General features: G+C 41.5%; 1 protein-coding gene across 1 annotated transcript in view; it reads right to left on the bottom strand.

The window, feature by feature from the left end:
• The window catches only part of itgb4 (integrin, beta 4), a 137303-nt gene that overhangs the window by 113911 nt on the left and 9491 nt on the right, over positions 1–13901 (bottom strand). Inside the window, exons 2-5 of the mRNA XM_043715209.1 lie at positions 10109–10280; positions 7615–7878; positions 2750–2839; positions 2242–2370 (exon numbers count right to left, since the gene is read on the bottom strand). Coding sequence (XP_043571144.1) covers positions 2242–2370; positions 2750–2839; positions 7615–7878; positions 10109–10280 — 655 coding nt within the window. The remainder of the gene's footprint in view (positions 1–2241; positions 2371–2749; positions 2840–7614; positions 7879–10108; positions 10281–13901) is intronic.

Here is a 13901-nt window from a genome sequence, read left to right as displayed (position 1 = left end):
TTGTACCGAAATCGTCTCTCACAATACGCCTGTACAAACAGTAGGTATAAACATCTGTTTCCCACTTTTACAGAGACACAGGAAAAAACCCCAATTAAAAGGGTCATAAGGATCAGGGAAAGGCAGAGATGGAGGGGGTAGATAAAGATGAAGAAAGAATATGCCAAACAATGACCTACAGCGGGATGAGGTCAAACGGCCTTGTGAGGCCAGAAATAAGCATTTTGTCACAGACAAGGCCGGATAAGGCAAGAGATAAACAAGAGTAATGGGGCCAGTCTAAGGGAAGTGGAAGATGTAAACAGGGGAGGAGCAATGTAAAACAAAAGAAGCCAAATTATATAAATGTTGTGTGTTAATTGAATTAGGGGTGTGTATGTCTCTGGACATCACACCCTCTTGCAAGTGTAAAATAAAGGACACTACTGATTCAGATTTTGTCTTGGACTGCAATTATTGAAGTGTGTGAGCTTTGTTTCTCACATTTCCCATGATGGAAATGTCTATCATGAGGGGGCATAATTTTCAGGTGATTGGAGGAAGGTTTAGGGGAAATGTCAGAGGTAAGTTCTTTACACAGACCGTGGTGTGTGTGTGTGTGTGGAATGCACTGCCAGCGGTGGTAGTGGAGTCAGATGTATTAGGGACATTTAAGCGACTCTTGGATTGGCACATGGAAGATATTAAAATGAAGGGTAAGTAGGTTAGTCACACAGCATGGAAAGACATCCTTTGATCCAACGCGTCCATGTTTTAGATGGGGGTTAGTTTTCATTAGTAAAATCATATACTGAGGATTCACAGTCAATTACTTGTGGTTGGAATCTATTTATTTGTAAGAAATAGGTGCTCTTGTTCTTACAGCGCTGGTCCATGTTTTATGTTGGCCTTTGTCTATCCAACAGATAAATTGGTGTCTTAGTGTACTTTGCTAAAATCTTTAACATTGTGAAGACTTCAGGAATAACAGGGCTTTGATCCCAGGGCACTATCCAGATTGGGGGGCGGGGTGGGTGTGGGGGTAGGGAGGTGCCATAACTACAAGCAGGGGCCCAATACTGCTTCTAGCCTGGCCTCACCAGTCTCAAATCCAAGCACAGCAAAAGCCTGACGGCTCTGTGCCCTGGGGTTAGTGAGCAAGTTGTTCCCCCTGCCCTGGCCTCAGGTCACAGCAAAGCTCACATGAGAGCAAAGAGCTGTCAGGTACTAGTTGGTGAAGTTGAACTCTCAGGACCAGTCCACAGAAGAGAAGTTAGAACATAGGAATTCACAAAGCTGACAATATTTTTAAAAATGCTTTAACAATTGTGTTATTTCCTGAATTGCCAGAGTGATGTTTTGAGGCTCACAGAGCACACAAGACGCAGTGTAATGAGCCATTGCTGATTGTACAGGATCGAGAGAGACAAGAGATGTTATCATCACAACAGAAAATGATCACTGGCACCAGCCTTGAGAATTATCCATGTAAAGAGAGATAAGGAATGTTGAGTACATGGGAAGCATATGGTTAAATTGGAGATGGTTTGGGTATTTACTGGGATGAGGAATGTGGGTCACGCTGGCTAGACAAGAATTTTTTCCCTATCTGTCCTATGGTAGTGAACCACTGTATTCCATGGTTCATAGGGACTCATCCAGTGTTGTTCAGGAGTTCCAGGATTGTGTTTCAACTCATACACTTGACTGGGTTGATTTTAACTGTGAGTGATAAAGAACTGTCAGCCCTTAATATAATTCTCCTGACTGATGTCAGTAGGGAGGGAGGTGAGGAGTTTGTTCCTCAATCTGACAAAGTGAAGATCTACCCTAAGGAGTCGTGATTCGAACACAGTCAGGATACAGGGCAGAAGATATATCAGAGAATATGTTTTGAGTTTAGGATCAATGAAGACTTCTGGTGGGTTTGATGGTTCCTTACGAGCTAAAAACTAATCAATATCGAGGAAATGGTCGAGTGACATTGATCTGTAGCAAGCAGGTTGCAACCCAGTACAATAGAAGCAATCAAGTCCCTTCTCATATTTCTACTGCTCCTCCTCCTGCTGCTGCCTCACTACTCTAGAGCACTGCAGACTGTTAGAGTTACAACTGAGCTCACCTGGTGAAATTCAGTATCTACACACATGATTGTACACACAAGCACACGCAGGGCCTTACTGGGCAGCAGTTAAGGTGGTGTTCCTGGATTTCCCCCTGCTCTTTAGCATTTGCCAGTTGACACAGACTTGGGTTTCTTACCACTTCTCCTGGGGCCACAGTGAAGACAGAAGAGTCACTCCGAGATGTGGCAGAAGATAACGATGAGACCTTGGCCAACATTGTTACGGGGACATTCTCAGCTCGGATTTCCATCTTGGAGCGAATGTTCTAAAGAAGGAAGGACATGGAATGGTCAAAGTTAAAGCCTGGGGCCTCTGCACTGCTATTGTACCAAATCACAGCACTAGTTCCATGACAATGCAGCAGAACTTGCGTAACTCTATGGTGACACCATGCCATGCAATATACAACATGGTACACATACCAGGCTTGTATTGGCCATTGTGAAGAAATCATTTTGACCTGAAACATTAACTCTGTTTCTCACTTGGCAGATACTACTAGACCCATTGAGTTTTACCATCTCTTCCTGTTTTATATTTCAGTTTCCAGCAGCTACAATAGATTCCTTTGTTCAATGTGGGCAATGCGGTTTGGACAATGGACAAGCTTGTTTTCATGAGACTGAGCTTGGACGATGTTTTACCTCAAAAGCATTCCGTAACAATTCTATTATATTGGAGGAGTCTTCCTGGAGCTGCCCAATATCAGACACAGGAAAATATTTACTCAATTTCTGTCGAAAAACAAGAAATATGCGAGAGTTAGCACCTAGTGTGTGTGGTGAATAAAAACAAGACAATCTGGAAATGAGACCATTGTAAAAGTCGGACATATAAGATTAGGCTAAGTCATGAAGTTAAATATACACCATATCACATCCCCAATATTACACTGTTACATTCTCGGTTCACAGGCGTCGCCTGTAATATTTAGTGTATCACATTCCGTGTAATATACCACTGTTATACCTCCATATTGTATATCTACCAACACACAGACCAATTAGGAGTACAGATCATTCTGCTATAATGCAAATTGGCTATGATCAGATTGACGTATAGGGGATACTGTTTCTAAAGCGCAAACTTTTAAAACGTGTATTGACTATAATTGACTATAACTTTACATGTTATTTTTATTGCACAATTTTTATATAGCATGGGGTGACACAGAAGAATGGAACTATCGCGTACCTATTGTAGGACATCTCAAGCTTACTCTGCCATTGAATAAGATTATGGCCGATCTGAATATTTCACAATCCTGCTTACACCAATAACCTTACACCCACTTTTTATCAAGAACCTGCCTTAAAAGTGTTCAAACATTGATTCCACCAAGTTTTCTGGAAGACAATTATAAAGATTCATGACCTTGTGATATGTTGTATCAAACAGACCTTATGATAACGTATGTTATGCCACACACTTCATATCATACTCTGTAATATATGCATTATAGCTTTTGTAACACACACTGAATCAAACTAACTGTGACACACAGCATAACACATCCCCTGTCTTTCAGTGTATCACACACTATTATATAGCGTATCGCACCTTATAATATACACTGTAACATTATTCTAATGTACAGTATATTTCAATCCACCATAACACATCCTCTGGGCTGGATTTATAGCTCTCACCAGCAGGTTGGTAGTGGCAGGCATTTGGGGGAAATGGGCTCATAGAACAGATTGCATGCAGTACATGGCCTTCCCTCCTGCCCCATGACCTGGCTCCTATTTTGAGGAACATTGGGTAGTTCACTCACCCTTGAACTGAATGAGACCAATAAGTGGCCAATTAATGGTCACTGCAGTGCCTCATGCCCCTTGGGGGAGATGGATGGGGGAGGCTACTGCACCTGGGTAGCCAATAGCAATTATAAGCAAAAGGTGTCTGGATGGATATATGAATAGGAAGAGGTTAGAGGGATATGGGCAAAATGATGGCAAATGGGACTAGATTAATTTAGAGTATGGATTATTGGATGAAGGGTGTACGGTGCTGTACAGCTCCATGACTCTATGATTCTAAGTAGACATTGTGAACTCCTTTCAGGTGTCGCTGATGATAACTGAAGACATCCCTCCCATCTCCACTGTCTCCCAACATTGAGGACAGACTCCTCACCATTAACCACCCCCTGACCTCTCCAATTAAGCCTCATCCACCTTCACTCAGCCCCATATATCCCCAACAATGGGCACTGCCCAAACAGGGCATGGCTGAGAATTTTCTTTTTACTGTAGGAACTTTGAACTCTGAGTGCAGCCCTGACCTCCAGTACCAGAACTCAATTGACCTATTGACCACCTGAGTAACTGCACAGATACAGTTTAGAGGGAAAATTGGTGGGGTCATGGCACCTCATAAATTCAGCCGTATATCATTCCCTGACATAGTGTATCACATCCTCTAAAATATACACTGTATGACATCCTAAGTGGTAGACATTCTATCATACTAATAGTAACATACAATGGATCATATGCCCTGTAATATGCACGATATCACAGATTTTGTAATATACACAGTATAACACCATCTGCAATATACATTGTATCACAACCTCTGCAAAATACACTCTGTCACACCTCCTAATATATTTTACATCACACCCCTGTCATATCATAGAATCACATATTTAGAGGCCATTCAGCACTGACTCTCCAAAATCATGCCACCTAGACCCACCCCACATCCTATCTATGTAACACTGCATTTCCCATGGCTAATCCAACCACCTAGCCTGTATTTCCCTACACTGGAATAATTTAGCATGGCCAATCCACCAAACTGGCACATCTTTGGACTGTGAGAGGAAAACAGAGCATCTGGAGGAAACCCACAAGACACAGGGAGAATAACCACCCAAAGCTGGAATCAAACCCTGGTCTCTAGCTGTGCAAGGCAGCAGTGAAAATCAGAAACCCACCATGCCACCCAAATAAACAGTATCACAGCAACTCCACCACCTCCCCACTCCCGCAACATACATTATAACACACTCCCTAACATGATTGAGTTTTTTGAAGGAGTAACAAAGAATATTGATGAGGGCAGAGCGGTAGATGTGATCTGTATGGACTTCAGTAAGGCATTTGACAAGGTTCCCCATGGGAGACTAGTGAGCAAGGTTAGATCTCACGGAATACAGGGAGAACAAGTCATTTGGATACAGAACTGGCTCAAAGGTGGAAGACAGAGGGTGGTGGTAGAGGGTTGTTTTTCAGACTGGAGGCCTGTGACCAGTGGAGTGCCACAAGGATCGATGCTGGGTCCTCTACTTTTTGTCATTTACTAGGGAGTGTTGCTGAACAAAGAGACCTTGGAGTGCAGGTTCATAGCTCCTTGAAAGTGGAGTCGCAGGTAGACAGGATAGTGAAGAAGGCGTTTGGTATGCTTTCTTTTATTAGTCAGAGTATTGAGTACAAGAGTTGGGAGGTCATGTTGCGGCTGTACAGGACATTGGTTAGGGTGGTACGTATATGGAATGAGCTGCCAGAGAAAATGGTGGAGGCTGGTACAATTGCAACATTTAAGAGGCATTTGGATGGGTATATGTATAGGAAGAGTTTGGAGGGATATGGACCAGGTGCTGGCAGGTGGGACTAGATTGGGTTGGGTATCTAGTCGGCATGGACGGGTTGGGCCGAAGGGATGCTGTACATCTCTATGACTCTTATAACACAATACAGGTACATTTCAGGGATTAACCTTAGCAGGTTCATGTAACACTGAAGTACCATGTTCAATCACTAAATAGAATTAGGCCGTTTGGTTAATATGTTTCTCCACTCATTCGATCATGGCTGATATGTTTCTAAACCCCGCTCTCCTGCCTTCTCCATGTAAATCTTTATTATTGACTGTAAATAGCCTATAATGTAGCCTCTTGATTGCGAGTGTCTCACAAACAACTTTGCAATAAGCACGATGTTTTGCAATAAATAATAACTTGTACAATATTCAACATGCCTCATAGTATATACATTGCAATTTATATTCCAAATATACAGAATAGAAAGCCTTTATTGGCATGTGCACTCGAATGAGTGCAGTGAAAAGCTTGTAATGTCTCCTCTCGGCACCATCATAATTCACATATTTTACTACATAACTTTTACTTTAAGGAATTGATGTTTTAGTTCTGCATTATTGGAAGCATCTATCTGAGAAACTGGTAAATGCAGCTTTGATGTAAATGTAACTGAAACAAGCCTACAATTTAAAGGTTATCCTGTGTTTATTCAATCCATTCAGAGTGAATTATGGGAGCACTTGAAGAAGGGTGACCCTTCTTGTTTATAGTAGTACCAGAAAATCTCATTTTACTTCAATAAAGTATTTAAATTATGCACGTAGTTCCTAATAAAAAGAGGTTGGGGCAGTTGGTCAATAATGGAGTTCTTAATAGGGACAGACGTCTGTGGAAAGGGTTGCAAACTCCATTAGCAATATAAGTTTCTCAAATGGTGACAGTAATTAAAAGGTGTCAAATAAGGTAAACTATTTAGTTTGTACTCCTGTCTGGGAATATTCACATTGTCAGAGAGACAGAACATAGAATAGAACACAGAACATTACAGCGCATTCCAGGCCCTTCGGCCCTCGATGTTGCACTGACCTGTGAAACGAATCTGAAGCCCATCTAGCCTACAATATTCCATTTTCATCTATATTATGTCTATCCAATGACCATTTAAATGCCCTCAAAGTTGGCGTGTCTACTACTGTTGAAGGCAGTGCGCTCCATGCCCCTATACTCTCTGAGTAAAGAAACTACCTCTGACATCTATATCTATCACCCCTCAATTTAAAGCTGTGCCCCTTTTGCTAGCCATCACCATCTGAGATGATCTGTGGGAATCAGAAGCTTCTTTTGTTTAATTTGTCTAGGCACTTTGCTCACTGAAGGCAGTTCAAGCTGTAGACTGCAGTTGGGAGAACCAAAGGATATGAATGTTAAACGTATACTTAAGAGAGGAAATACAAATGTTATTGTTCAATACATAATGCAGATTGCGCTCAAGCCAAAAGACTAAAAGCTTATGAAAGGGTCCCCATAAAATCCTGGATCTTGGAAAATAACAGGAACACTGGGGAGAATGAAAGTAAATTCCATAGGGCTGTGGCATACCTTTTCTTGGTCCCTAAAAAAAAAGAACCTTGAAGATGTTCTGATAAGGGATCTTTTGTTGGGAGTGTAAAAGTAAAATATAGCATACATAGTTAAAAACTATGTTGTTGATATAGTGATACTTGCTTTGCATAATTTCTTTTTGTATGCAGCTAAGTTTATTTATATTTAAAAAATGAAATGCTTGTGGTCAAATTCTCTTGGTTAATTACTCTGTCCAAATTTCACTTAAAAAGTTCTTGATCCTTGCTTGGATTCTAACACTTACATGTTAGATAATGTATAACACATCCTGCAAAATATCTTGTAGACAGCATTAAAACAAAGTGATCTCTGTTTTTTTCATGCTAAACATCTTACCTGATAATAAGAATAAGAGTGGTTGGTAACTGCAAAGATTGGGATGATGCTTTGCTCCGTAAGGTGACGAACCAGAGTTGGGATCGATGGATAATCTTGCAATGTATGCCAAGTGTAGGACCCATTTGAGTCCAAGTGGCAGTGTTCATCATTCCGTTTCAGAATCCCAGAGAGAACATTGGAGCCATCAGCTTCATAATGAAAGGCAGATTCAGTGGAGAAAACCAATATGTGGGTACTCTGATTCCTCCAGCCAATTTGATTCTGCAAAGAATAGTAGACAGTGCTCAGGAAAGGAAGGGTCAAATAGAAAGGTGTATCATTACTAGGAGAATTGAGTGATGCAGGGCAGAGTATTCAACAATGCAACCTCAGGGCAACAGGCCATCAAATAAAAAAATATTATCAGAAATTCATGGTATATTCACTGTGATCAAAACTCAGTGGTTTAACATTAGACCAGGGCATTGATTCCAGCATTTCACAGGGAAACCCCAGAATGAAGTAAAGTTATCAACATCCCAGAGAACTACAAGGATATGCTCTCATTCAAGAGAGGGAAAGAGCAAGGGAGGAAACTGGTGATGTTTTACCCTTGGGAGGAGAGAGATTAAGAAGGAGAATCCTTCACGGTGACTTTAGCCAGTGCAGAAATTAAACCCACACTTTTAGTGTTACTCTGCATTGCAAACCAGTTGTACAGCCAACTGAGCTAACTAACCCCCTACAATGCAATATAGCCCTATTGTACAATATGCATAGACTGAGTCAGGGGTGCGGTCTTCTCTAGACTGTGAAGACAAATTGAACATTAATAAAACATACATTCTGGATGAGCATTTAAAATGCCAAGGCGAGCAGACTATCGACCAAGGGCAGGGGAATTGGATGAGTGTAGTTTAGTGTTTGTTGGTCAGCATTTACTTGATGGGCTGAAGATCTTGTTTCTATGCTGTTTGACTTAATGACTCTGTCCTGTACTGGTCACCTCCCTTGGGTTAAGTGAGGTGAAGCTTCCAAAGCCATGAACCCTCAAAGCGAACTCCTGTGCAATTTACAGAGGAATGTCTCCAGTTTAATGGAATGAAAGCAAATGAAAGAATAACCTTACATCCAGCAATTAGATGTCTGGATACTCATAGATCCACACTGGTGCAGAACATCAGGAAATCTCATTGACCATGTCAATAGTTTAATACCATCTCTACAGCCACAGATTGAATGGATTTGGCAATAATGCTGGAGCTGCGTATCCTGGTGGGAATAAGTCTGTCACTGTATAACACTGGGGTACAGTACTAGTGGGGACAGGTCTGTCACTGTATAACACTGGGGTACAGTACTGGTGAGGACACGTCTGTCACTGTATAACATTGGGGTACAGTACTAGTGGTGACAGATCTGTCACTGTATAACACTGGGGTACAGTACTGGTGGGGACAGGTCTGTCACTGTATAACACTGGGGTACAGTACCGGTGGGGACAGGTCTGTCACTGTATAACACTGGGGTACAGTACCGGTGGGGACAGGTCTATCACTGTATAACACTGGGGTACAGTACTGGTGGGGACAGATCTGTCACTGTATAATCCTGGGGTACAGTACTGGTGGTGACAGTCTGTCACTGGGGTCAGTACTGACTTCAAATTATATTTTTATGTAAATTACCTAAAATGGGTCATATTTCAGGGAATTTAAGATAATTTGAATCCCTCCTAGGATAATTATTTCATTAATTAGTTACAACAAAAACCTGTACAGCAGATGACAAGAGGTTCTCAAAATTCCCTCTGTCTACCTGCACATCATTGACTAGAAATGGCCAGGTCCATTTATGTAAGATTTATCCAACTTACTGAAACCATGCCTATTGAGAAATAAGAACATTTTCCCTTTATCCCCAATGATCTCAGTTAATATGGTTAAATCTATCTCCCAACTGACCACAGCAGGTACAGAGTTAAACCATTTAACTGAAAGGATGTCCACCTGATGATCTGGGCTAGAAATGGAGACAAGGAAATTGGATGGGCACTTGAAAAATAAATTTGTTGAAGTTAGTGGATTGAGTGGTGGAATGGGTTTGACTGAACTGGCAAAGATCTGGCATGGACTCATTGGGGTGAACGGCCAAATTTTGATTCACATTTTGGGGCGGCACAGTGGCTCAGTGGTTAGCACTGCTGCCTCACAGCACCAGGGTACCAGGTTCGATTCCAGCCTCGGGTGACTGTCTGTGTCTGTGTGGGTTTCCTCTGGATGCTCCGGTTTCCTCCCACAGTCAAAGATGTGCAGGTCAGGTGAATTGGCCATGCTAAATTGCCTGTAGTGTTAGGTGCATTAGTCAGAGGGAAATGGGTCTGGGCGGGTTACTCTTCGGAGGGTTGTTGTGGACTGGTTGGGCCGAAGGGCCTGTTTCCATGCTGTAGGGAATCTAATTTACATTGACTTGATAACTAAAACAAAATGGATCCCAGAGCAAGTGAACTCACCTGACAAACAGCAACCTGCAGAATGGCATCAAATCCACCTTCAGGAGCATCCACGTTTCCCGAAATTCTCTCTTTCTTCAGCTCATTGGTGAAATACGCAGCATTTGGTGTCAATGGAATAACATTCTTGAAGGAGAATGGAGCATCGCTGTTGGGCCAGGGTTCTCGGAGCCTGGAACAGATGAAAAATCAGGAAGGGTATGACGATGGTGACTTTAACATATTCCACAATCCTGTGAGAGAAACCTGGGCAGCTTTCCAGGTTTGAAGAGGACTTCAGATCAAACAGGTTTTAACCCCTATTCGTAAATTCTAATGAAGAGTTACCGGACTCAATGTTAACTCTGCTTTCTCCCCACAGATACTGCCAGACCTGCTGAGTTTCTCTAGCAATTTCTGTTTCTACTTCAGATCTTCAGCATCTGAAGTTCTTTGTTTTACTTTTGATGAATGTGGTGTATTTAATAGGTTCATGCTGTTACTTAGGTTCAAGCTGTCTAACATATACTCTGTTTCAGGGACTGCTGCCCTTTTTTTATTTCAAGGTGAGGAAATACTACGGTTTTAATGAACCTTGTTCATTTCTCATGATGGTGTACTGTGTTCAATTATAAACACTGTGTGCTTTGGTGACTATTCTCTTGCATGGAAGAGACACAGCACAGAATCATCACGTAAATCCTGGGATTCATGAGGCTTAAGTTGTAAGGATAGTTTGTGAAATGTTTAGTACTCCCTTTCTATGCCTTAAAAAGAGATTCTCTGCAATGATTACAAACAATTCAGGGCAAAATGATAAAGCAGAACCATATAGGTGGTGATCCCTAAATTCCTCCTTGAGCCATGTGCTTAAAATAAATAAGATTAGAGAGCGAAAGTATGGCTCAGAGATACTGCTGGGAGAAAGGGGTTTATAACTCAGGAGGCAGTCATTCACTTGTGCTGGACTTCATTTGAACCAGTTGGGACCAATGCCCTGGTGAATCACGTAACTAGAGCTGTAGATTTAGTCATGGAGTGGTGTGGGGGTGTACAGGTGAAGGTAAATTTATAGAATCAAAAAGAAATTAGTTCAAGGCTGCAGGATAGTGAAGAGTGAATGATGATCGGGGTGACAGGAAGGGATTGAAAGTATATGCAGAAGAGTTCAGCTCAAATTAAAACCAGACTAAGTGGTAATGGTAAACCATTTTATAAAAAACCCATAAGAACTGAAGTAGCCAGTGTGGGTCGGGGTGGGCCTGAGCAGGGACCACTTGCCGTCCTCTATTACTCAGTTTACTCTCAAAGTTTATTTTCCTTGTTTGAAAAAACAAAGTTTACCAGTTCTCTAGCTTACGACTAATCATTGCCACATTGCTTATTGTTTTTCCTTCAATTTGCTACAATTCTTGAATGCCCGGGTTAATCTTGGTTGACTCTTCCCAATGAGGAGGAAGAATTCTGCGAAGGGGAGATATCTTGAGCTTATGGCTCTTTTGTCTGAATGTATACAGCATTTCTAACAAGATAGAGGAGTTGAAGGCACATTCAGAATAAATGAGCATGACTTGATTGGTGTTAAAGAGACATAGCTTCAGTATGACTACGAGTGGGAACTTAATATTCAATGTCACTTAACTTTTCAGAAGGATAGGCAAAAAGTACAAGGAGGTGAGGTAGTGTTAATAAAGGAAGGTATCAGTGCAGTGATGAATAGTGATGTAGGTGCAATAGATTGTGATGCTAAATAAATTTGGGTAGAAATAAGGAACAGCAATAAATTATAGGCCAATGAAGAATTGTCTTACTATACAACAAAGGAAAAATCAGTAAATAATGGAGTTGTGTAAGAAAGGTACTGCAGTTGTAATGTGATTTGTTACTTGCGTATTGAGTTGACAAACAGGCAAAGGTAATGTGAAGGATGAATTTCTGGAGTGCATCAGGGATTGTTTCATAGAACTGTATTGGAAAGCCTGCCTGGAACACCTATGTAGATCTGTTAATGTGTAACAAGGTAAGATTTAATAGATCTTGGAGGGTAGTGATCACAAAATGATAGAATTTAAAATTCAACTTGTGGGAAAGTAACTGATGTCAAAGCAGTATCCTCCCTTAAGGGCAATTGAGGTGGGAGGAAAAATATCTAAAGCAGGTTGGAAATATAGATTAAAGGACAAGTCAGTAGATGAGCAGTGGCAGAAATTTATGCAGGTACTTCATAATGCTTAGCAAAAAATTATTCTGGTAAAAAAGAAGGATTTGATGACAAGCATGAACCATCTGTAGCTAACAAAGACAGTCAAGGACAGTCCAGTCAAGGTCTATGGCATTACAACATAGCAAAACAAAGTAGTTGTAGGCCAGGTGACTGGGAACATTTTTAAGGAACCAGAAATGGATGACTAAAAAAAAGGAGAAAGTTGATTACAAAAGCAAGTTAGCAAGAAATATGAAAAGACAAACAGAAAAACATTCTCAAGTAATTAAGAAAAAATGTGAAGTAAATGTGGGACACTTGGAGAAAGCAGCTGGGGAACTAATAATGGGGAGCAGGGTAATGGGGGATAATTTAAAGCAATAGTTTTGCGTCAATCTTCATGATGGAGGACACTATATAAACATCCCAAGGATGATAACAGATAAACGAGGTGCTGATGGAAGGAATACTCTTGCAGCAGTCTCTATCACTTCCTATTGGAAGGATGTTGTGAAAATTGAAAGGGTCCAGAAAAAATTTACAAGAATGTTGCCAGGGTTGGAGGATTTGAGCTACAGGGAGAAGTTGAACAGGCTGGGGCTGTTTTCCCTGGAGCATCGTAGACTTTGGGGAGATCTTTATAGAGGTTTATTAAATCATGAGGGGCATGGATAGGATAAATAGACTAAGCCTTTTCCCTAGGGTGGGGGAGTCTAGAACTAGAGGGCATAGGTTTAGGATGAGAGGGGAAAGATATAAAAGAGACCTAAGGGGCAACTTTTTCACTCAGCGGGTAATGTGTGTATGGAATGAGCTGCCAGAGGATGTGGTGGAGACTGGTACAATTGCAACATTTAAAAGGCATTTGGATGGGTATATGAATAGGAAGGGTTTGGAGGGATATGGGCCGGGTGCTGGCAGGTGGGACTAGATTGGGTTGGGATATCTGGTCGGCATGGATGAGTTGGACCGAAGGGTTTGTTTCCATGCTGTATATCTGTATGACTCTATGACTCTGTGAACATGCCAAATTGGTGGGAGTGGGTGGGGATAACCTCTCTCATCTCAATTACAGAATGATGCAGCAAGGTCAAACTGTTCTTTGTAGCTGTGTCTATTCTTTTGTAGAGATATCCTGTCAGTCATATCTCAATCTCTTTCGGAATCTCCTGTTGAATTGCCTTCTACCATCCTACTAGGCAGTGCAATCCAATCAGAACAACTCAAAGTCAAAATAATTATCTCTCACCCCAAAGCCTCAGATATTTTACTAATCTTGCTGAATCTCTGCCTGCTGCTTATTGAATGTTCTGCAATAGAACACTATCTTCTTGATCACTCAGAATCCTTCAAAATATGAAATCTCCCCTGAACATTCTCTCAAGAGAAAACAATAAGCCCTGTCTCGCTATTCTTATCGGGGTAAAAACAATGACTGCAGATGCTGGAAAACAGATTCTGGATTAGTGGTGGTGGAAAAGCACAGCAGTTCAGACAGCATCCAAGGAGCAGTAAAATCGATGTTTCGGGCAAAAGCCCTTCATCAGGAATACAGGCAGAGCGTCTGAAGGGTGGAGAGATAAGTGAGAGGAGGGTGGGGGTGGGGAGGAA

Source organism: Chiloscyllium plagiosum, chromosome 24, assembly GCF_004010195.1.
Source record: "Chiloscyllium plagiosum isolate BGI_BamShark_2017 chromosome 24, ASM401019v2, whole genome shotgun sequence".
NCBI lineage: Eukaryota > Metazoa > Chordata > Chondrichthyes > Orectolobiformes > Hemiscylliidae > Chiloscyllium > Chiloscyllium plagiosum.
Note: the sequence above shows the minus strand (reverse complement) of the source record. Positions and strands in the feature narration are given on the sequence as shown.